The 24,377-nt window shown below is 40.6% G+C and overlaps 1 protein-coding gene across 2 annotated transcripts in view; it reads right to left on the reverse strand.

The window, feature by feature from the left end:
• Positions 1–24,377, reverse strand: part of LOC126190902 (exportin-6-B) — a 348,598-nt gene that overhangs the window by 158,801 nt on the left and 165,420 nt on the right. For both annotated transcript variants that reach the window (XM_049931537.1, XM_049931530.1), the window contains exons 6-7: positions 19,421–19,605; positions 5,127–5,308 (exon numbers count right to left, since the gene is read on the reverse strand). In XM_049931537.1, coding sequence (XP_049787494.1) covers positions 5,127–5,308; positions 19,421–19,605 — 367 coding nt within the window. The remainder of the gene's footprint in view (positions 1–5,126; positions 5,309–19,420; positions 19,606–24,377) is intronic.

A 24,377-nucleotide genomic window follows, 5' to 3' on the forward strand; every position in this document is an offset into this window, starting at 1 on the left:
TAAATCAGTATGTCAGATGTGCATCTGAACACAGTTCCTAGCGATTTGAAACTGCTTCATGTCACTCAGTAATACCAGTTGACTTAAATCATCAAGTGTAGAATAGCAATAAAATATTATAATTAGAAATGTTATTTCAATATGAGAGTTGTTGTGCTACTTCTTACCTTTGACTCGCAACAATCGAGGTAGTACAAAAAAGATATTGTTACAGTTTTCTTAGAGTTTAATTGATTTAAATATAAAAGTGCTAGTACGGGATAAGGAAATGACATCCCAGTTAGTTGAGTTTTGGCTGAGAACATACACACATGTGTGACACTAATACTGTCACAAATATTGGTTAACTTTCTGTCATCGATTCACTGTAGCACACTGAGTTGTGAAATATTTGGAAGGAAGTGGGTATTCACATTGACTTGCAGTTATTTGCTGGGAGGATGTTCGAAACTGTTGGAACTCTCATCACCTCCTAAACAACACTACAATAATTTCTCCCACATACAAAATGTAAGGGTTGTTGTGTTTTTTTTTTTTTCTCCAATGTGTTTGAAATAAAGCTCTTCACCAATGTGTACCGCCACTTATCATCTATAGCAGCAAAACAAGAACTTTAGATGTGCACACTGTCTAAAATTGAGTCACTTATAGGGGAATGGGAATAACAACAAAGGAGGATACAAATGTATAATTAGTTAAGAAAGCACCAAAGATTGTGGGTATTATAGTAACTGCCATGAAATTGATGTGAAGGAGGCTGGGGCATATAGCCATAGGGACTAACAAAAAATGGATTAATTAAATTCTTTTCAGCATTATCCACGAGGAGGATCTGGTGAAAGATGAGAAGGCATTACGTGACAGACAGGACAAACATAGATATGTAAACACTATGGATGTAATACGTGAAGAAGTTTCAAAACAGCCGTTTTCCAACAGTGAATGAGGATTGTTTGATGACGATTGAAGTAACAAGCCTGGTATCTAGAAATCCTACAAATTATATAGTATATGTGATAATACAAGCACTATGATCAACTCTTTGTTCACAGATAATAGATTGATTTCCCAGAATGCATTCTCACTCTAGCAAAAATTAAGCTGTGAGGGTCAATCATGAGTTGTGCTTGGAAGTTCACTCAGTAGATCACTTGCCCACAAAATATGAGGTGCTGGGTTCAAGCCCTGGTGCAGCACACACTTTTAATCAGCCAGGAAGTTTCATATTGACTTCCAATTGCAATGCAGTGCTGGACATCCAACTTATTACACAAATTCCATCAAAATTAACATTCAGTTCTCCTACAATGGTGTAAACAACTCTTATCGTTAGTTTCATTCATCAACTTCATACAAAATATATTATTAGCCCTAAAAAGTGAAACAACAGAGCCATAATTGATGAATCTGACATAGGTCTTACTTTGGTATGCTGTGAGTCTTAGATCACAGTACATCTACAACAAATCTTTTGGTTCCCAACACAACAAGTACATTTAAAAGGAGCAACAGCTCCAATTCAGTGAGTCCAGGACATGTAAATGATATTAATGTTGTGAACACATGTTTACGAATTGTTATGAAATGTGAAGAGGTTCGCAACATACACTGAAAGGGTTGCACAGTAATATTTATTGTCGTCCTCAATATACTCCCCTCCTCTATCCCTACAACACTCCATGTGAATTTTCCACTGATGGAAAGAGTCTGGAAGTCTTGCTCACTTCCACTGATGGAAACAGTCTGGAAGACTTGCTTAGTGAGCTCCTTCATTCACTGCTACAACAGAGTGAAATCTTGATTCTTTTAATACTGATCTGACATTGGGAGACAGAGAAAAGTCACATGGTGCTCGGTCAGGTGAATAAGTTGTGGTCTAACAATGGGATGCTCTACTTCACTACAAACTTCTTAAAAGATAATGCGGCATGAGCCAGTGCATTTTCTTGATGCAAAACCCATAACTTGTTCTTCCACAATTCTTGTCAATTTTCCATTATTTTCTCATGGAGTTTTCAGAACATCAAGGAAGTAATACTGTTAATAGTATGACCTTCATGTACCCAATGAAGGAACACAATTCCACAAATATTGAAGGAAAAAGGGAAAAAAAAAGTCCTCATAACTTTGAAATTCGATTTGCTCATTTGAGCTTTTTTCACTCTCGGGGAAGTTGGATCCTTACAGTGCGTAGACTGGTGCTAAGTTTCTGAATCATAAGTGAAAAACCAAGATTCATTACATATTATCACTGTTTATACGAAATTGGAATCATTTTAAATGATAATAAAAGTTTAGTACAAACATTTTTGTAAACCCCTTTCTGCTTGATTGACTGAATTTTTGGCACCAGTTTCATGCTTGTCTCATGTTAAATTATGTAAAATTTGCCTTATGCACTCTTTGCCAATTCCTGCAGTTTCAGCAATTGGTTGAATACTCAACCAATGGTAAGATCAAATCAGATTACCTACTTTTGTGGATATTTTCATCCATTATTGAGGTTGTGGGCGTCCCAGGCATCAGTCATCTTCAGCGTCTTCTCTGCCACCTTGGAAATGTTTGAACCACTCAAAAACACACATACATGATAGTCAGCCTTCACCTTACTCTTGTTTTAATTAAAGATATGTTTCAGTAGCAGTTCTTTTTGGAAGTTTCATGTGAAACTTCATGATAATTTGCTGTTCTATTATTACATGTATCAGTTTTCCAGCAAAATAAAATAACACTTCTTATGCAAACGATGGCCATGGCACAATGTTTTGTCTACAGACACCAGGGATACTGCATTTGACTGAAAAAGCTTCAGGCTTCACAACTATGGGTCTTTCATTTGTAGCAAATGCATATGTATTCTGCGACAGCATCAGGCCCATTATTTTATAGCCATGCACAGTTGCTTCAGACACAGGTGGATGTACAGAGTGATTATAATTGAAGTTAAACTTTCAAACTGCTGTAGAAATAACACCACTGCTCAGAATGATGTCAAATTGTAACGGAATACTATCGGAGAAGGGGAAAAACGTATAGCAGAAGAAAAATAAATAGTTACAAAATGTAGCAATAGATAGCGCTGTAAGAACCAAAATTTAATAGTGGCTGACTACAAATAACAAATGAATCATATTACAATGACTAAGGCGTACGTGTGTGATACTGTTAGTTATGTAAGCCCATCCACCACTGAAAGGTCATATCACATCGGATCGGAAAAATCAGTTTTTAATTGTCCTGAAGCCAAAAACCGCATAAAAAGCATCACTCACATCGGTTTTTAATTGTCCTGAGGCCAAAAACCGTATAAAAAGCATCAATCAAAATCAAATCGGATAATTAATTTCCGTGTGACTGGTGCAAACCATGTTCAATATGCTGCCCACTTTTTTCTGCAACAAGTTTAAATCAAGAAACAGCATGTTCAAGTCACACGGATTAAGGTCAGGTGATCAGGATGGCCAGGCTGTAGGGAAATGGTGGCTGATAATTCTAGCACTTCCGAAATGGCGCTTCAGCAGAGCAGCTGCTTAACTGGATTTGCAATGTGCAGAGGTGTGCCATCTTGCATAAAAATCATCCCATCCACACATCCACGCTGTTGGAAAGCTGGAATGACATGGTTTTGTAAAAGACACTCTTATCGCTTACCAGTGATGGTACAGGTAACAGGACCAGAAACACCTGTCTCTTTGATAAAATATGGCCCTATGATAAATGATGCCATAAATCTGCACCACACAGTGACCTTTTCAGGATGAAGCGTTACTGGTTGATTTGCGTGTGGAGTTTCTGTTGCCCATATTCATCAATTCTGTGTATAGACATATCCTGTCAGTGGAAGTGGTCTTCATCTGTCCACAGAATTTTCCACTGCCAATCACTGTCCACTTTCATGCGAGCAAGAAATTCTAAAGCAAAGGTTTCTCTTGCTGGCAGGTCAATAGGAAACAACTCATGCACATGGGTAATTTTGAATAGATAGCAAAGAAGGATGTTTTGCAGGATTTTATGCACTATGCTCACAGGAATGTTCAATGTTCGGGCAATTCTCCGTGCACTACATGTTTGCACACCACCACTCATCTCCTCCTGCATTGCTGGGGCCACTGCTTCCACTGACATCAAATCAATTCGTTTCCTCCCTCTACCAGGTTGCACACCAAAGGAAACTATCTTTTCAAATCTGAATCATTTTCTCCAGATCCACGGCAGTCATTGAACCAACTGCTTTTTCCAAACCCTTCAGTGTCAGGAACTTATGCAGACAAATGTGGGTAGTCATCATTCCTGTAATACAGCTTTACAAGCAGAGTGCGATTCTGCATTGAGAAAGTCCGCCGCTCGTGGTCTCGCGGTAGCGTTCTAGCTTCCCGAGCACGGGGTCCCGGGTTCGATTCCCGGCGGGGTCAGGGATTTTCACCTGCCTCGAGATGACTGGGTGTTTGTGTTGTCCTCGTCATTTCATCATCATCCAGGAATGTGGCGAAATTGGACTGAGCAAAGATTGAGTAATTGTACGGGCGCTGATAACCACGCCGTTGAGCGCCCCAAAAACCAAACATCATCATCATCATCATCATCTGCATTGAGACAGTCATGGCGAACATTGCAGACACAAAAGCCGTGTACCCAGTGTGTTTATACCAACTTCAATGGGTCGTGCCCATGACAGGTGTTTTTGTTTACGTATTCTGACACATACAGCATCATCTACTGATCAATTTTCACACTTTTTTTTCTTCTGCCATACATTTTCTTCCTCCTCTGATAATATTCCGTTGCAATTTGACATCATTCTGACCAGTGGTGTTATTTCTACAGTGTTTTGAAAGTTGAATTTTAATTATTATCACCCTGTATTTGAGTGCCACTGTGGCTGTGTATTAAATTGGAGAAAGTGTAATAGCTCGAAACCTAGAAATGTCTCTGTGATGCTATGCTTGTTTATTTGTCACTCAGAAATCTTAGGCTGTGTAACCTCGAATATATGGTGCTAATGACAAAATACCTATGCAATCACACATCAATAACCAATAGGCAAGTGGTTGCCTTTTCTCACTTTTGTTTGTTATTTTCATTTTGGTATTTCTATTATTGTAATAAAGGTAATTAGATGTTCTTGCCTTTCCTCTAAGTGCTCAAGTCCCCCTGATTGCAGTATACTGTTCATTAAATGCATTGCCTGTTGAAAAACACCCAAAAGAAAATCCTCACAAGAGACAGGTATGCAATTTTTGTACATTATTTCATTTATTGCAGCCATTGCCAGCATTCCAACACTATGGCCTTCATGTGCAGATGAAGCCTAAAAAGAAAGAAAAAAAGAATTATGGAGTTAATGTTATTGTATTACACAAAAAATAATTTTTCTCAATTCTTCAGACAAATAAATGGTACACATTTCCCAGTAATAAGAGCAACAACAACATTGATGATAATTAATAGACAATTTCTGAAATTTAACGTGATATATGTTAATCTTAGAATCTGTTCCCCTGGTTGAACTGAGCCATACAGGCAAGCATTAAGTTTCTACCTGGCAGCACTTCCATCTTCTCTTCCTAATTTCACAGAGGTTGTCAGACATCCATACTTTCCTGGATAATCACCCCAGGAAGGAAGGATGTCTGAGTATATGGGCTTCTTCCACAATTCATTTTTCACTTTACAGAGAAGTGTAGACCACTATTTAATTCTGAAGAATACCTGTACATTGTGACTCAGTCATTCTCACTTTACTTTCTTCTAGTGGTGTCTGTCCACTGGAGCATGCAGAACGTCTTTACCATTCAGGAATACAAAGAGAGAGAGAGAGAGAGAGAGAGAGAGAGAGAGAGAGAGAGAGAGTGGAACAGCTAAAAGGAAGGTGTTCTGGTATTATATGTGCTTATTTTCTTCTGTGGTCAACTAACGTCAGTTTTCTTGTCCTCTTTGACTAATTCCAAGTAACTGTTTACCTTTGGAGCTTTTTGGGTGTTAATCTGTAAAATCTGAATCAACTGTTTACTTTAGTGCTGCAGTTTAATCTAAATGGACACTTTCAACATCTAAATTTGCAATTAATTGATTTGTGAACTACCTTACATGAACATAATGTGCTGAATATAAAATCAATTAGCATCTCTATTTGGGGCAAAATTGCAGTATACTAAACCCAACAGATGCTTCTTGTAAAAAGCAACAACAAAGTTTATTCCTTGAGAGTGACTGGCTTTTCTCTGCCTTATCACATGATGGTTAGATAAGAGCCAATTTGCAATAACAAACAGTAATGATGTGCTCACAAGCAGGAACTAAAAAAAAAAAAAAAAAACACAATGGAAGAAATTAACATAAATTCAACATAAAACCAGCAAATACTAAGTTTTTCTCACTTGCAGCTATTGTGCAATTCGCTAATTGAACAGCTGTTTCTATATGACACATTCTGTGAGGGCATGCCAAATGCTTCTCAATCATGTTATGCAATTTTTTTGTTCCCTCAAATTACGGTCCATTATATGTGGAAGGCAGAGGTTCAGGTTCAAGTCACAGTCTACCACATAGTTCTAATCTGCTAGGAGGTTTCCACTTCTTTCTTTTAGCTATCAAAGTTTTCTTGAGGACATAAAATTTCATGCTGTAATCCTTCACAAGAAAGAGGTAAGGCTGTCAGTTGGGCTCCAGAACCTTGAAACAGTGGTTGTGTGTGTGTGTGTGTGTGTGTGTGTGTGTGTGTGGGGGGGGGGGGGGTGAGAGAGAGAGAGAGAGAGAGAGAGAGAGAGAGAGAGAGAGAGAGAGAGCGAGCGCGTGTGCTATTCCAGAAAAAGGACTTCATCCAAAAGCTTAGTATTTTAGCAGTCTTTTTCACTGTGTCTGTCTGTGACTCAACGCCTCCTCTATGCGATGTATAGCAGCCTATTCTTTTCATATTGTTGTTTTTCCACTGAGGACTTCCAATTGTTTGATACTTCACATTTTGGAATTTGTAGGAGAAGAGAAAACAGAATGAAGGTCACAGTTTCGTATCATGGTAATTAGAGATGGCATACTAGTTCAGTAGGACAGGGATGAAATGAAAACAGTTCTGACCTACTCAAAGGTATCATCCTGACAAGTGCTTCAAACACAGAAAAACTAAATCTAGGTATTAAATGAAACAACAAGTTTACTGTTACCAGTCATCGTTTTATTTTTTCCACTTAAATGAAACAACAAGTTTACTGTTACCAGTCACCGTTTTATTTTTTCCACAAACAACAAGTTTACTGTTACCAGTCACAGTTTTATTTTTTCCACGACGCGTTTCAAAGGTTTAAACCTCTATCATCGGGTGGATTTACATTAGTTAGTATTACATATGTGTGTATGTTGTGTTACGATTTTGGAGGAACTTTTGGCACTGCCTCGAGTGGTGACAGGTTCCTTTTTCTGTCGTAACACTTAACATGTATACTGCCACATGGAAAAAATAAAACGGTGACTGGTAACAGTAAACTTGTTGTTTCATTTAATGTCAGTAACAGTCACAAAAAAGTCTAACCTAAAAATGTTCGCATTTAAATCTAGGTAGTTTGATGGGAACATTAGCTTCAGACCTGCAAGAGTCTAGTACTGTCCAGTTTCCACTTTGATTAGTGTGGAGAAGATAATGTTGAATATTTTGGAAACATTTCTCTTCTAGATACATATGCTGAACAGTATGCAGAACACTCACAGTGTTGAAGTGAAATCATCCCAAACAACACAAACACAACTTATCAGAGCCATAACACCCAAACTCCATACAGTTCTGCACTGAATATTGTGAATTTATTGGCAGCCATATCTAGGGACACATACAGGGTCTACAACAGATCACTAAGAGAATCTTAGTGTTTAGAACCATTCATGTAGATTACTTTATCATCACACATCTCACTTAAAACACAGTACAACAATTTAAAAAAAAATTTGATTATCTTTTCAAAATACTTAAAGCTGCCTGAAATTACACTTTGCTTCTACAGAATCCAGAGTATTAAGGACATTAATGTGCTAATGGAATAAATTTGTAAAAAGGAGGATCTGCTTATTGCAGACAGCAAGGATGTTAATGCTGTCTAATCGAGCACAGACACTGTGTAATCTAGAAGAGGAAAATAGAACATTAAATGTATCCACTCCAAGTGCTACTCGTTTTGCCTTCCACAAATCTCGAATAACCTTATCGTTAGCTAATAATGAAATCCTGCTCCAATGATGGACAAGTAGCAGTAAGGGAACATTGGTGATTATGGAACAGACACATACTCCATGCAAAACAGATTAGGATTAATTACTACTGGATAGGAAGCTGTGTCGTCCACCCTGGCACAGAGGTTGATTATGGGATTGGGTTTACTAGCACCTTTTAGCCAAACAACGACTCTCATCATGCACAGTGCCTTTGATTTGGAGGTGTGTTGTTTTCACTGTTGTATACAATTTGTATTCCTCCTAAAACAACACCTGCTACAACTCTCTTGTTAAAATCTATTTGAAAGAATACCACTGAATCAATACTTGAAAAATAATTGGGGAAGGGAAATTTTATGAGGAAAGAAATCTATGCAAGCCTAATTTGAGCTGCTGGCAATATTGTTCATCCATTTAGTGTCAGGTCTCTCCAAAGTAAAAGATGACACACAGTGTTATGCACATAGGAAAGCCTACTGCATTTCCAGTTCTTACACACAGGTTGTCAAACTTGCAATGGCTCTTCTAGAATTTCCCAGCAGAAGATCTTTCCTTCAGCGTAGGTCGTCAGTCGAGGTACGATAGCAATGCAGTCTACAGTCTTTTCCTATGTAGCTTGTGAAGACAACTCCAAGATAACCTACTATGACAAATTTGGAAAGTTTAATATCAGATAAAGTTGGCTATGTGGTGGCCAAGAGAATTTATTTAGTGCCTAATTTTGGTTGCTGCAACATGCTGCATGAGATCTGATCATTTCCCACTGAAGTCTTTTGAACAGCAAGTGATGAATGTGATTTCTATATGGAGAAATAATAAACTGCATTCCTCAATGTTGCTCAAAAAGTTCAACTTACAAGAAAACATCATCAATTTTACTTCACATTTTAAGAAGGATAAGGCACACTTGCAAGACATCAGCCCCATCAATCCATAGAACACAGGTATGACCTTCTGAAAGTACAGCTTTCAAATTTTTGCAAAAACCAGTTGTATTTATCTCAAGGAATACATAATATGTCAAAGTAGTACAGACACACACACACACACACACACACACACACACACACACACACACACATAATGTTCAGAAAAGCAGAGCAACTAGAACGATTAGGGAGGGGACATTAATATTCACATTCACAGGACATGTACATTAGCACGTACAGCAGAAATGAATAGTATTTCAGTGACCTTGGTTTAGCAAGTGACCTGTTGCCTAATAGGCACTGGATCTGCCATGAACCCTGATAACGTATTCCACGCGTGATGGCATGGATGTGTATATGACTATACGATGTGCAAATGACATCCTGTGGTATAGACATCCGTGCTGCATTCCCCTGGTTCCAAAGTTCATCTATGGTGGCCGGCACTGGGTCACAGTTCTGCACCTGTCATTATCAACATATCACAAACATTTTCGATTGGTGACAAGTCTGGTGATCTGGTGGGCCAGGGAAAAATGCTGACATCTTGTGACACCAAGAAGGCACATGTTTGTGCAGCAGCATGTAGTTGCACATTGGCTTGTTGAAAAATGGTGTCTAGTGTCGTGCAGAATGGGTATGGGTACAGGTCACAGGATGCTGACACATCGACACAGAGAGGGGTTGGGTTGTTTCGGGGGAAGAGACCAAACAGCGAGGTCATCGGTCTCATCGGATTAGGGAAGGACGGGGAAGGAAGTCGGCCGTGCCCTTTCAAAGGAACCATCCCGGCATTTGCCTGAAGCAAAACCTAAATCAGGATGGCCAGACACGGGATTGAACCGTCGCCGTCCCGAATGCGAGTCCAGTGTGCTAACCACCGTGCCATCCACAGGATGTCATTCACATAGGTCACACTGGTCACAGCATCCTGGACATGCACCAACTGTGATTTGTGGTTGTACCCAATAGCACTCCTTACCATAGGGCCTCGAGCTGTCGCTGTATGTCTTGTACTAATGCAGTCACTGTGATGTCGCTCCACTTGGCTGCAGCGAACCAAAATGAGTCATCATTTTCAAACAAACAGAATCTGGATTCACCCAAAAACAGTATTTGATGCCATTCCTGTCCACAGCAAAGTCATTCCATACAACACTGCTGTCTAGCATGTTTCTGCACATTTGTCAAAGGTAGGCGGAGAAGTGGACGACGCACACATAACCCATGCCATAATAAACAGCAAGAGACTGTCACCCCTCATAGTGTGCGATGTGTTACACTGTTGCTCCAGGGCCAAGGAGGACACATATCTGTCCTGCAATGCCATTAGGACGAGATGTCGATCTTCTTGGGAGGTTGGCTGGACAGTGTGACCTGACCCATCTCATAGTGTTCTACAGCCTTTGGTGAACCGTTCTGCACACAGCCACTGCTGAGACACTTGGTCCTACATGAGCAGCAGTTTCCCAGATGGATGCATCACATTCTCTCATGCCAATAATGCGCCCTCTTTCAAACACTCTGATTTGATGACACGGTTCGCACATACATCTGCAAGGTATCCTTTATGTCTGCTCAAGTCACACCTTTGGCTTACCACGAAAACAAGAGTCGCAGGCACATTTTACCTGTGGGTGGTGTTGTGCCACAATGTTGACCTTGAACCCGTGGGCTGACATGGTTCAAATGCTAATCATTTCTGTAGAACATACTAATGTACACGTCCTGTGAAAATGAACATCCTATCTCTAGTCATTCAAGGTGTTCTGTTAACCTCAAAATCAAAATGAATAAAGCTAAGCACTGAAGAACTATTATGAAATTAAGTTAGTGATTTTTGATTGACAGTTTAATCATGCTGCTGACATTGAGGAATTGTGCATCTCCTGCAAATGTACAGGGTGTCCCACTCAAATCTCCTTGATTTCAAGGATCCAGGAGAGAAAAACCACAGTAGATACAACAATTAAAAATGCACCACATTCTAGAGCACCTCAAAGAATTTATATTCCCGCATCAGAAATGCCAAGTGTTGTCACCAGAATGCAGCATGGTCGCATGAAGAGAAAATGGCAACTCCACAGCAGTGCTTGTAAGCAGTAATGTGGTTTGCAGAAACAAAATCGCTGATTACTGTGCAAAGAAATTAGCGTTGTGTATATGAATGTGATCCACCTGATGTGAAAACAATTAAGGAATAGTATAGGAAGTTTCTGGCAACAGGAAGTGTTCTGAAACATTCTGGCGGTGCACGTTACAGCGTTTCAGAAGAGACAGTGGAGGACATCAGACAAACTTTTCTCAGAAGCCTATGTAAGTCAATCTGTCACGCATCTAGGCAACTTGATGTACCTCAATCAACATTGTACTGTGTAGTTCACCAGTGTCTTCGTATGTGTGCTTACAAAGTGCAAATTCTGCAACATCTGATGCCGAACGACAAACCACACTGACAACAATTTGCTGCGGATATGCTGCAGCATATTGATATGGATGCCAACTTCCTGAAAAGATGTTTATTCTCAGATGAGGCAACCTTTCATCTATCAGGAAGGGTTAATAGGCACAATGTTCAGATTTGGGGTTCACAAAATCTGCACGTTGTCATTGAACATGTTTGTGATAGCCCTAAACTAAACATCTGGTGCGGGCTAATGCATGACAGGATTGTTGGACCGTTCTTCTTTGCGGAACAAACAGTGAATGGGTCAGTGTATCTGGACATGTTGGAGCAATTTGTGTACCCTCAGATACAAGACTTGCAACCAAACATCATTTTTCAACAAGGTGGAGCTCCGCCGGATTGGTCAGTGGCTGTTTGCAAGTTCCTGGATAGGAAATTTCCCAATCGTTGGATCAGTCGCAGAGGACCCATTGCCTGGCCACCATGTTCACCCAACATCACGCCGCTTGATTTCTTGATGTGGAAATTCATGAAGGACTCCGTGTATGCGACCAAAGTGGATGATATTTCTACATTGCGACTTTGTATCACCAATGTGATTGGAACAATAACAGAAGAAATGTTACTAAGAACTTGGCAAGAAATTGAATTTGGACTCTATATTCTTTGAGATACAAATGCTTCACATGTAGAGGTGAATTGATGACAAATAAATATATTCTTTGAGATTCTCTAGAATGTGGTGCATTTTCATTGTTGTATCTACTGTGGTTTTTTTCCTGGGCCTTTGAAATCAGGGAGGTTTGAATGGGACACCCTGTACTTCACTTTCACAGTGCAGCTTTAAAATCTAAAGAAAATAATGCACAACAGTGACTTAAATAATGAAATAGCAGCACGATTTCTATATCGTCACACTCATTTCATTCCTTTACAATGCATTTGTGAATCACAACAAAAAAATGTTCAAAGCAAAGAGATCTCTACTAACACCTACAGGTTAGAAACTGTGCACTTTGACACAATGAAAGAAGCACGTTAGAAACATCAAAACAGTATTTCACAAATCTCTTTTTCAATCCACAGTACAGTGCTTCGTGCTCACACATAAAAGCAGCTGCAGTGGGGCAAAGCTAATAACAACCAGTGTGCCTGCATATTTAAAAGCTGTACTTTCTGATGGTCATAACTGGATATTATCAGCATTATGGTCCTGATTCCAGCATAGGGGCAACTGCTGGGGTGGATACCTTGCAAATATGCATTTTTCTCCTTAAATATGAGGTCAAGTCAGTGATGTTTCCTCGTTAGTGTGTGTGTGTGTGTGTGTGTGTGTGTGTGTGTGTGTGTGTGTGTGTGTGTGTGTGTGCGCGCGCGCGCTGCAACTGCTACAAAATGCCAAAATAGCTTTCCATATATTTGTGCCGCTCATCGGACAAATGACCAAGCCAAAAAAACATATATCACACAATATGAATTGTTATAGCGAATATTATTAATTTTGTCTTTGCTGTTGTACCGTAAGAAAACACGTGTAAGGATGAGTGTGATGATTTTTTCAGAGGTAACTTGCTATTACTGCAGACATATGACAACACTACACAGATGCGCATGTTAGTAATTCTGTACGTTGTCACATTATGCGTGTCAGAATCAATGGCATTATCTCTGATGCTTCATGTGGGCTAGTCTTCTCCTAATCCTGAGGTTTAAAGAGGGGCAGCACACCACATACTTATCACCTGATGGAATGCTGCATGTGCTATCCTCAATATTGCTGTTCAGACTGTTCATTCAAGGTAAACTATTTAGGCTTCTGGGTTTTATTTTTCCTTCATCTTTTCGACCAACTGTTTTTGTACTTTTTATGACAGTTTGTTATGCCACAAGACAATCTTGGTGCATCTCACAACATTGTGACAGTGTTCAGTGAACTGTGTAAACATGTTCAGAATATGTTGTTTATTTTGTACTTCATATTAGTGAATATACGTGTTAAATTAACTTTTGTTTCTACAGTTATAAAACACTGGACAGGAGTCTTAAACAGAGGGAAAGACTCCTGTATGGTAGAGGATGTGATTGTAAAAATTAAACTTACAATAAACAGTCAGAACCTTGAGACATTTATCAAGGATGTGAATGTTGACCTGTGTGAATTATCAAAATGGTGACAGAATATACGATCAAAGCACAATCCACCTAAAACTCAAGATGATCAGGTTCACCATTCTAGGCTCAGTAGCCTAAAGTTCATACCATCTTTAATCCTAAATGGTATAAATATAAATTTACCTTCTTCTACAAAGAGTCTATGAGTAATAATAGATGTAAATCTAAACAAGCTTGAACACATAGTTACAATGCGCAAGAACACATCAGCATCTCTCCACGTCCTACAGAAATATAAAAAGCTTTTTTGTCTGGAAAAGAAATTTGTACAAATGCTTGTACTTCTAATGTATGATTACAGTAATATTATTTTCCAGCTCTTTCTCAGGAAATCTCATTGCACTTGGAGCTGGTGATGAATGCCTACATATGATTTATCTGTGATGTTCAAATTTTTGATTGATCTCGTCATCACATGCCCAACTATCCTGGCCACATGCACACTACTGCAAAGTTTTCTACACATACTGTCTTCTCTTGATTGCCTAGTGTTGCTGCCTTCAGTGCGGAAAGACCTGGGTTCCATTTCCAGTACTTCAGACTTTATTCTGAGGTAGGGGTGCCTGGAATGCAGTCCTCTCGGCCTTGCGAGGTCAAATGAGAACTGCTTGAATAAAGAAGAAGCAATACCATCAGGATTCATTGAATGGCAATAAAGGCTGGAGGGATTGGCCTACTTATCACTTCCCACAACTATAGATTGCCCCCAAATACTGTCTTGTAGTCAGCAGTCAGCCAGTCAGAACAGGCGTAAGGTCTTACCTGCGAGTGCTGTTTACATTTACTATCTCCTTTATTGTTTTACCACTGTATGCAGTCTCTCTTATCTCTGCTCGATCTTAACATCCTTCTCAGAACACCACAGCAGAAACACTTATTCCTATCAGAGTAAAAATCTTTCAATCCTACTACAAACCCAGCAGATTTCTCCACGGCCTTTTCAGTAGCAAGAGACCCAAATGTTGAATTATCCCCCTCACCATATCAGAGCGCTAACTAAAATCTCCAGTTTCAAAAGACAGCTAATGATATATTTATTAAAAAAACAATACAGTAATGTCTTCACCTTTTCTGTACACACGCTTTATCCCATTAAAACTATGTAGGCCTATCCTTCTTTCCCACCAGGCCTCTCTCATTTCCTGGACATTAGCTGGTACAGTCTATTTCAATCTCTCTCCCTCAGAACTCACTCTAAATATTTTATTCCCATAAATACACTAATGGAAAACTATCATAACAGCAAAACTAATTAAAGCAGAGTAACAAAATTTTGAGAATACATTTGTCTAGGTGACATATGTAAGTGATTAACAATGCAAGATCACAGGTTGATGTGAGGGTGAGATAAGCCACTGCAAATGTGATATGCTGATACATTAATAACCTGTGTAACTGCCAGAATGTTGAATACAAGCAAGCAAATATACATGCATTGTGTTTTACATGTGTCGGATGTTAGTTTGTGGGATGGAATTCCATGCCTGTTGGACTTGGTCAGTCAATACAGGAATGACTAGTGCTGTTTGCGAATGACACTCGAGTTGTAATCTGGTAATTTTCCTTATTTGCTCAAGTGGAAACAGATCTCTTGATTGAGCAGGCCAAGACAACATGTCAACACTCTCTAGGGCATGTTGGGTTACAACAGTGGTATGTGGGAAAGCAGTATCTTGTTGGAAAACACAGCTTGGAATGCTGTTCGTGAATAGCAGCACAACAGATCGTATCGCAAATTTGCAGTCAAGGTGCATGGGATAGCCATGAGAGTGCTCCTTATGTTGTACGAAATCACACCCCAGACCATAACTCCAGAGGTAGGTCCAGTGTGCCTAGCATGCAGACATGCTGGTTGGAGGCACTCAACTGGTCTCCTCTTAAACAACACACAGCCATCAGTGGCACCTTAGGCAGTTTCAGCTTTCATCAGAAAACACAACATGGCTCCACACTACCCTCCAATAAGCTCTTGCCTGACGCCAGTGAAGTTGCAAATGGCAGTCAGTTGGAGTCAGTGGAATGCACCCTATAGGGTATCTCATTCAGAGCTGTCCTTGAAGTAACCAATTTGTAACAGTTCATTGTGCCGCTGTGGTGCCAAATGCTGCTCAAATTGCTACAGCAGGTGCAGTATGACGTTCCAGAGCCAGACGTCGAACACAATGTCCTTCCCTTTTGGTAGTGCCATGTGGCAGATGGGGCCCTGTCTTCTTGCGACTGAACATTCTCCTGACAACCTCTACCAGCCATCACTTACAGTGGCTACATTACTGCCAAGCTTTTCTGCAATACTGCAGAACGAACATCCACTTTCTCATAGCCTTATTACACGACCTTGTTCAAAGACAATGAGATGTTGATAATGTCTTCTTTATCGTATTAGACATTCACGATCGTTACAATATGCATTTAAAGCAAACCTGATTTGCATCCTCATAGCGGCACTACTGGTACCACTCTTATGCGTGTGGTGCAAAATTTGAAGAGACATCATATTTCCGATGCAGAAACACGTCTACCAACTTTCATTTATAACAAACAACTCTTTATCGGTGCTGTGATTTTTTTCTGTCATGTGTGTTTCGTATTTGCTACTGTCACTATTATTATTATTATTATTATTATTATTTAGCAGCAGCAGCAGCAGGTGCAATAGTAGTAGTGAACCCCACCACCATCCTGCCCCCCACCCCTGTTTCTCTCACTCTCTCTCTTTCTCTTTCTCTTTTGTTATCATTACTATTATCAGCAGCAGCAGCAGCAGCAGCAGGAGGAGGAGAAGGAGGAGGAGCAGGTGCAACAGTAGTAGTGAACCTTACGTGGACCCTCAACTAACCTTACATCCACTGAAAGATCCACAATCCATCACCTAAAAACTGATCCCGATATTATAATCCTACCTGCTGACAAAGGCTCCACCACTGTTGTTTGAACCATAAGGATTACCTGGCAGGATTCTGCCAGCTGTCATATTCATCCATCTACAAACCCTGCCACAGCAACCCCATTCCAGAAATACAGCAGGATTTCCAGTCTCTCCTCAAATCCTTAGGCCCATCCCAGAACCTCTCCCACGAATCTATCTCTCTCCCCACCCCTACCATTCACCACACTCCTACCTTCTACATGCTTCCTAAAGTCCATAAACGCAACCACCCAGGACACCCTATCGTGGCTGGTTACTGTGCTCCCACTGACAGAATCTCTGTCCTCATAGACCAACACCTTCGCCTATTAAACACAACCTACCCTCCCATATAAAAGATACCAACCATTTCCTCCACCAACTCTCCACAGTTTCTGTTCCTTTACCATATGGTGGCCTGCTCTTCACTATTGATACTGCCTCCCTTTACACAAACAGTCCTAAGCCCATTGCCTTACCACTATTGATCACTACCTTTCCCAACATCCGACGGATTCCAAACAAACAATCTCCTTGCTAGTCATCATGACCAACTATATCCTCACCGACGATTACTTCTCCTTTTAAGGCATTACCTTCAAAAAAATCTGGGTCACAGCTATGGGCACACACATGGTACCATCCTATGTCAACCTATTCACTGGGCATCTAGAGCAATCTTTCCCAAACATGCAGAATCCCAAACCCCTCATATGATTCAGATTCATTGATGCCACCTTCGTGATCTGGATGGAGGGTGAGGACACCCTGTCCACATTCCTCAAGAACCCAACACCTTCTCCTCCATTCACTTCATCTTGTCCTACCTTACCCATCGAACCACTTTCCTCGATGCTGACCTCCACCTCAATGATGGCTACATCAGTCCCTCTCTATCCATATCAAACCACCATCCACCAGCAACACCTCCACTTCGACAGCTGCTACCCATTCCATACCAAGAAGTCCCTTCCATACAGCCTAGCCACCTATGGCCATTGTATCTGTACTGACAAGTGGTCCCTCTCGAAATATATTGAGGGTTTCACTGAGGCTTTCATAGATTGTAATTACCGTCCCAACACTGTACAAAAACAAATCTTCTGGGCTTTGTCTTTCCAGTCATCCAAGATCTCTCAAAGCCCCACCATCTGGCCACAGAGGAGCATTCCCCTCTTGACTCAGTACCACCCAAGACTGGAGCAACTGAATTATATTCTCTGCCAGGGTTTCAACTACCTCTCGTCGTGCCCTGAAATGAGAAGTGTCCTACCCACTATACTTCCCACTTCTTTCACAGTGGTATTCTGCCACCCATCGAACCTACACAATGTCCTCGTCCATCCATATACAACCCCTGATCCCAACCCCTTGCCTCACAGCGCACGTCCCTTAATAGACTTAGATGCAAGACCCATCCCATACATCTTCCCACCACCACTTACTCCAGTCCTGTCACAAAATCACCTATCCCATCAAAGACAGGGCTACCTGTGAAACCACTCATGCAATTTACAAGCTAAGCTGCAACCACTGTGCTGCATTCTACATGGACATGACAACCAACAAGCTACCTGTCCACATGAATGGCCACCAACAAAATGTGGCCAAGAACCAACTGGACCACACTGTTGCTGAACACGCCACCAACACAATGCCCATTTCAATGACTGCTTCAAGCCTGTGTCATCTGGATCCTTCCCACCAACACCAGCTTTTCTGAATTTCACAGGTGGGAACTCTCCCTGCAATATATCCTATGTTCCCATAGCTCTCCTGGTCTGAATCTTCTGTTAGTCATTGTCCTTACCCATCAGCCATTTCAATGTTCCCATTCCAACACTACACAGCCCTCTATTCCTCCAATGCACCCAGTCTCTTTACTTCTCTCCTTTTCCACTAGTCCTCCCCCCCCCCCCCCCCCACATTCTCCATCTGACTTCCAAAATGCATCAAGCTGCCCCACTCTCCATCTTGTCCTGCACGCTCCCAGCAGCACTTTACTGTCCCCCACCCCTACATAGCTATCCTTCCCCCTCACCACCCCAGCCCAGCCCAGCCCAGCCTCTTCCTTCCTCCACATGGCTGCCTCTCCCACAATGCCCTGCTGCTCGCAATCTGGCTCCACCTGCCAGAGACTGTGTCATGCATGTGAGCGTGTCACGTGCGCGCGCGTACATGTGCGTGTGGCCTGCTTTTGACATAGGCTTGTTAGCTGAAAGCTAACATTCCGACAGTCTTTTCATTGTGCCGTTGCTAAATCAGTTAATAGGTGCAGAAAGGCAAAGTCATGCCATCTGTAACAGCTAGTAAAGCAATTGGTTGTTCCAATCAATCTTCAGGTTGTGGACAACTATACTTAACACATTACACTTTTAAAACTGAAAGAATTTAATAGTTACTTGCACCTTAAACTAATTTTCTTAAAGTTATGTTGTGTATGGCATATTTTTCACTCTTTTGTTCCTTCATTTATCTAGAACAGTTTTCATTACATGTACTTACTTTTACCAATAATTTACTTTTCACACCAAGTTAAGTAATGTTGCCAAAAAATTTGTTATTTCAAATCTCTCTTAACAGAGAATCTAATGCAGCTTAAAGAATCAATTTACCTACGCAAAATATACATAAAGTAGTACGAGAAAATGCCATCTGGCTTGTACATCCTGTAGTTACCTATAACATAAGTACTATGATAAAATGCCAGGGGTTTCTAATATTTCAATTTTAGTCTGTAATTATTGCAATGATTGTATTTTGTATTGAGGTGAGTAAAGAAAAATAAAAGTATAACAGCAAACTTACCTGCGTAATGCTAGCTAGTTGAAAAAGTGAGGCTACGAGATTTGGCGTAATGTATGATGAAATAGGAACCCAGGAAAGAAGATGTGTCAGTGCCTGTAAGGCCAGGCAACAAATTGTGTCACTATCTGTGTCCAAACAGCTGTGGAACTTCCTTCCGTTTCCAAGCACTGAACTCAGCAAAGAGCCTATTAAATTTAGAACACAAAAATAATTCACAAATATACAACAGATCAAAAATGAAATATGCTTAGACTCTGACAGAAAGTATTTTTGGTAAACACGCTGTAGAAATACAACCTTCAATATAGTTAGTAGAGTAATGTACAAACATTTCAGCACACTAGCAATACTGCATGATAAGCGGGAAGTTATAGTTTAATGACAGAAATGTATCTCACACAGTACACTTTAATTCAGTTTGGGATTGGTTATATGACATGAATTTTTATTGTCGAGGAAAAATTTATCCACAATAATTCAGAAAGAAGAATTAAGGGGGTGCAAGTTCTAGCCAGAAACTCTTGTAAATTCTGAATTTCATGTTTGCAGCCTTCAGGTAGTACAAGTAGGATTTCACAGACAAACAATTACAGTAGTCCAACAACCACAATATCATTCAAATACCTTGTTCTTGTATCTCACTTGCCCTTTGACAATACTTATTTATCTCTGGATGAAATACCTGACTGTATCAGTCTCAGCCTCTTGGTGTATTTATGATTCCAACATCCATTTCTCAACCAATATCACTCGCACAGATGATTTAAAAAAAAAAAAAAAATTCTACTTTACATTAACTTCCATTACAGACTGCTTTTAACGTTTCCCTGAGTTTTATCCGCCACTGAACTGATCATATTTTTGCAACACCAGGACAAATATCACAGACAGTTGCCAAGACTTCTACTGTATTTGGTTATCTCACTAGAGCCATTCCTTTTTATATCACATTACAGCTTCCAACAGAAACTACACAACAACTTTCACTCCTCTGTCTTGTAAATACAACTCCACATTACAAGAGCACAATTTGAGTGTAACGTAGACACCAATTTCTGCCAATAATACAGTCATGAATCTGTTTTTCAAGGACTCCATCTTACCATCCAGGAAGCCCATTTATACCAACACAATTTTTCTAAATAAAAACAACATATTACAAGCCAGTTTTAGGATCTTTTATTCAGAGTGAACTGAGTATAGATAAATTTTTATACATTCTCATGTGATGTAGACTGAGGTCCCTAACAATATCCCAAGTTCAACAACTGCTCTTGTCAGTCATATAACCTGTCATTATAATCCACAATGACAATATTCATAATGAAAATATTTAACCACGGCAAATGTGAATCTGAGTGTGTAACACTTCATCATCTGTCACCATTATCACACTCCATGATTAACATTAATCCTACCAACATCTCACAACTGAATCCATACAGCTTCATAGTCCATCTCAAATCCACACACTCAGGTGACAAAAGTCATGGAATACTGACATATCCAAACACATACATATATGATGATAGTATCACATATATAAGGCATGAAAGGGCAGGGCATTGGTGGAGCTGTCATTTGTACTAAGGTAATTCATGTGAACAGATTTCTGACATGATTATTGTTTTGAACGCAGAATGATAGCTGGAGCTACAAGCACGGGTCATTTCATTTCGGAAATCACTGCGGAATTTAATATTCCAAGATCCATAGTGTCAAGTGTGTGCTGACAATACCAAATTCAGGCATTACCTCTCACCATGGACAACAAAGTGGTCGATGGCCTTACTTAACGACTGAGAGCAGTGGCGTTTGCGTGGAAACTAGTGTGACTGCTTGTTGGTGTTAGTCAGTCAGTCAGGCAGGCAGCAGTAGCCAACCACGACAGACGCAGCAACAGATAAGTAACCGCATTTGTCATTTACGAGTTCCTAACCAGGAGCGAATTTTATTATATCGTCTGTGCGCTTTAATAGTTTAGTTTCTTGAGTTTCTGCGTGAAAATTTAACATCTAATAGCCACAGTTCTCGCGTTTTCGTTTGTGTCAGAAAGTAAACCGATTTTGTGACATATTACAAGTTCCAAATCAGGGTCAAATTATTTAGTTTCACCTGAGTGCTTCGGTAGTTAGGTTTTTGAATATCTGCTTATTACTAGACACAGTTCATGTGTTTTCGGCAGGTTCTACAGTAGAATTGCGCAGCATGTGCTGATAGTCTGTTTATCTGCATAGTTTTAGTATGGACAGGGATTGCAATTGTTGTGTGCAGATGCGAGCCGAGTTGGTGACACTTCGCTCTCAGCTTCAGGCTGTGATGGCTTCGGTTACACAGCTTGAGGCTGCAGTGGATGGGCACCACTGTTGTGGGCCGGCCGTGGGGATCCAACGGACGTCCAGCACATCAGTGTCCTCTGATCAGTCCTCACCGGTGGCCAACCCAGTTACTGCTCGCACTAAGGCTGACCCCTCACCTGTGGTCGAGTGGGAGGTTGCCCCGGGGCAAAGCAAGTGGCGAAAGACTTCCAAGGTGGCCGCAAATAAGGCCTCCTCGGTTTGTCTGACAAACAGTTTCGAGGTGCTGTCTGTGGCTGACACTGTTGCTGAGCCAGATGCTATCGCCTGTCCTGTTTCAGAGGAAACCACTCAGCCTGCAAGATCCGGGCAATCGCAAAGGGTGGGATTATAGGTAGTTGGGAGCTCCAATGTTAGGCGCGTTATGGGGCCCCTTAGGGACTTGGTTGACAAAGGGGTAAGAAATCCAATGTGCACTCCATGTGCATACCGGGTGGAGTCATTCCAGATGTGGAAAGGGTCCTCCTGGATGCCATGAAGAGCACAGGGTGCAGCCAACTGCAGGTGGTTGCTCACATTGATACCAATGATGTGTGTCACTTTGGATCAGAAGAGATTCTCTCTGGTTCCGAGTGGCTAACGGAAGTGGTAAAGGCTGCCAGTCTTACTTGCAAGATGAAAGCAGAGCTGACCATTTGCAGCATAGTCGACAGGACCGATTGCGAACCTCTGGTACAGTGCCGAGTGAAGGGTCTGAATCAGAGGCTCAGATGGTTCTGCGACCATGTAGGCTGCAGATCCTCAACTTGCGCCAAAGGGTGGTTGGGTTTCGGGTTCCGCTGAATAGGTCAGGTGTCCACTATAAGCAGGAGGCGGCTACACGGGTAGCAAGGGCTGTGTGGCGTGGAGTCAGCGGTTTTTTAGGTTCGAGGGTCTCGGGAAAACACAAGAAGGGCTTCAGTCACAAAGGGTGCAGGCTGAACACAGGAAAAACATAGATACAGGAACCACTGGTATAACAGTTGTAAATTGTCGTAGCTGTGTTGGGAAAGCACCAGAGTTCCAAGAGCTAATAGAAAGCACTGATGCTTAAATTGTTATAGGAAAGCTGGCTAAAGCTGGATATAAGCTCAGCTGAAATTTTTGTGAAGAACCTAACAGTGTTCCGAAAGGATAGGCTAAACATGGTTGGCAGAGGCATGTTTGTTGTGGTCATAAGTAGTTTAACTTGTCGCGAAATTGAAGTAGATACTTCCTGTTAGTTATTATGGGCTGAAGTCATTGTTGGCAACTGGAATAAAATAATAATTTGATCCTTTTACCGACCTCCCAATTCAGATGGTACAGTTGCTGAAAGGAAAAAAAAAAAAAAAAAATTGAGTTTGATTTCAAACATGTACCCGAATCATACGATAATAGTTGGTGGTGACTTTACTTTACCCTCGATATGTTGGCGAAAATACATGTTTAATTCCGGAGGTACACATGAAATATCATCCGAAGTTGTGCTAAACACATTCTCTGAAAATTATCTCGAGCAATTAGTTCATGAGCCCATGCGAATAGTAAACGGTTGTGAAAACACACTTGACCTCTTAGCAACAAATAATCAGTGATTAGTGAACACAGGGCTGTCATAGCAAGATTGAATATTGTAATCCCCAAATCCTCGAAAAATAAGCGAAAAATATACCTATTCAAAAAAGCAGATGAAAATTCACTTGACGCCTTCTTAAGAGACAATCTCCACTCATTCCAAATTAATGATATAAATGTAGACCAGATGTTGCTTAAATTCAAAGAAATAGCAATTGAGAGATTTATATCAAATAAATTAACAATCGACGGAGCTGATCCTCCTTGGTATACAAAATGGGTTAGAACACTGTTGAAGAAACAACGAAACAAACATGCCAAATTTAAACAGATGCAAAATCCCCAAGATTAGCTATCTTTTACAGAAGCTCAAAATTTAGCGCGGACTTCAATGCGAGATGCTTATAACAGTTTCCACAATGAAACTTTGTCTCGAAACCTGGCAGAAAATCCAAGGCGATTCTGGTCGTATGTGAAGTATGTTAGTGGCAAGAAACAATCAATGCCTTCTCTGCACAATAGCAATGGAGATACCATTGAAGACAATGCTGCCACAGCAGAGTTAGTAAACACAGCCTTCCGGAATGCCTTCACAAAAGAAGACGAAGTAAATATTCCAGAATTCGAATCTAAAACAGCTGCCAACATGAGTAACGTAGAAGTAAATATCCTCGGAGTAATGAAGCACCTTAAATCACTTAATAAAAGCAAGTCTTCTGGTCCAGACTGTATACCAATTAGGTTCCTTATGGAGTATGCTGATGCATTAGCTCCATACTTAACAATCATATACAACCGTTTGCTCGATGAAAGATTCGTACCCAAAGACTGGAAAATTGCACAGGTCAAACTAATATTCAAGAAAGGAAGTAGGAGTACGCCACTAAATTACAGGCCCATATCGTTAATGTCAATATGCAGCAGGATTTTAGAAATATATTGTGTTCGAACAAAATGAATTACCTCGAAGAAAATGGTCTATTGACACACAGTCAACATGGGTTTAGAAAACATCGTTCCTGTGAAACACAACTAGCTCTTTATTCACATGAAGTGCTGAGTGC

Source organism: Schistocerca cancellata, chromosome 1 (assembly GCF_023864275.1).
Source record: "Schistocerca cancellata isolate TAMUIC-IGC-003103 chromosome 1, iqSchCanc2.1, whole genome shotgun sequence".
Taxonomy (NCBI): Eukaryota; Metazoa; Arthropoda; class Insecta; order Orthoptera; family Acrididae; genus Schistocerca; species Schistocerca cancellata.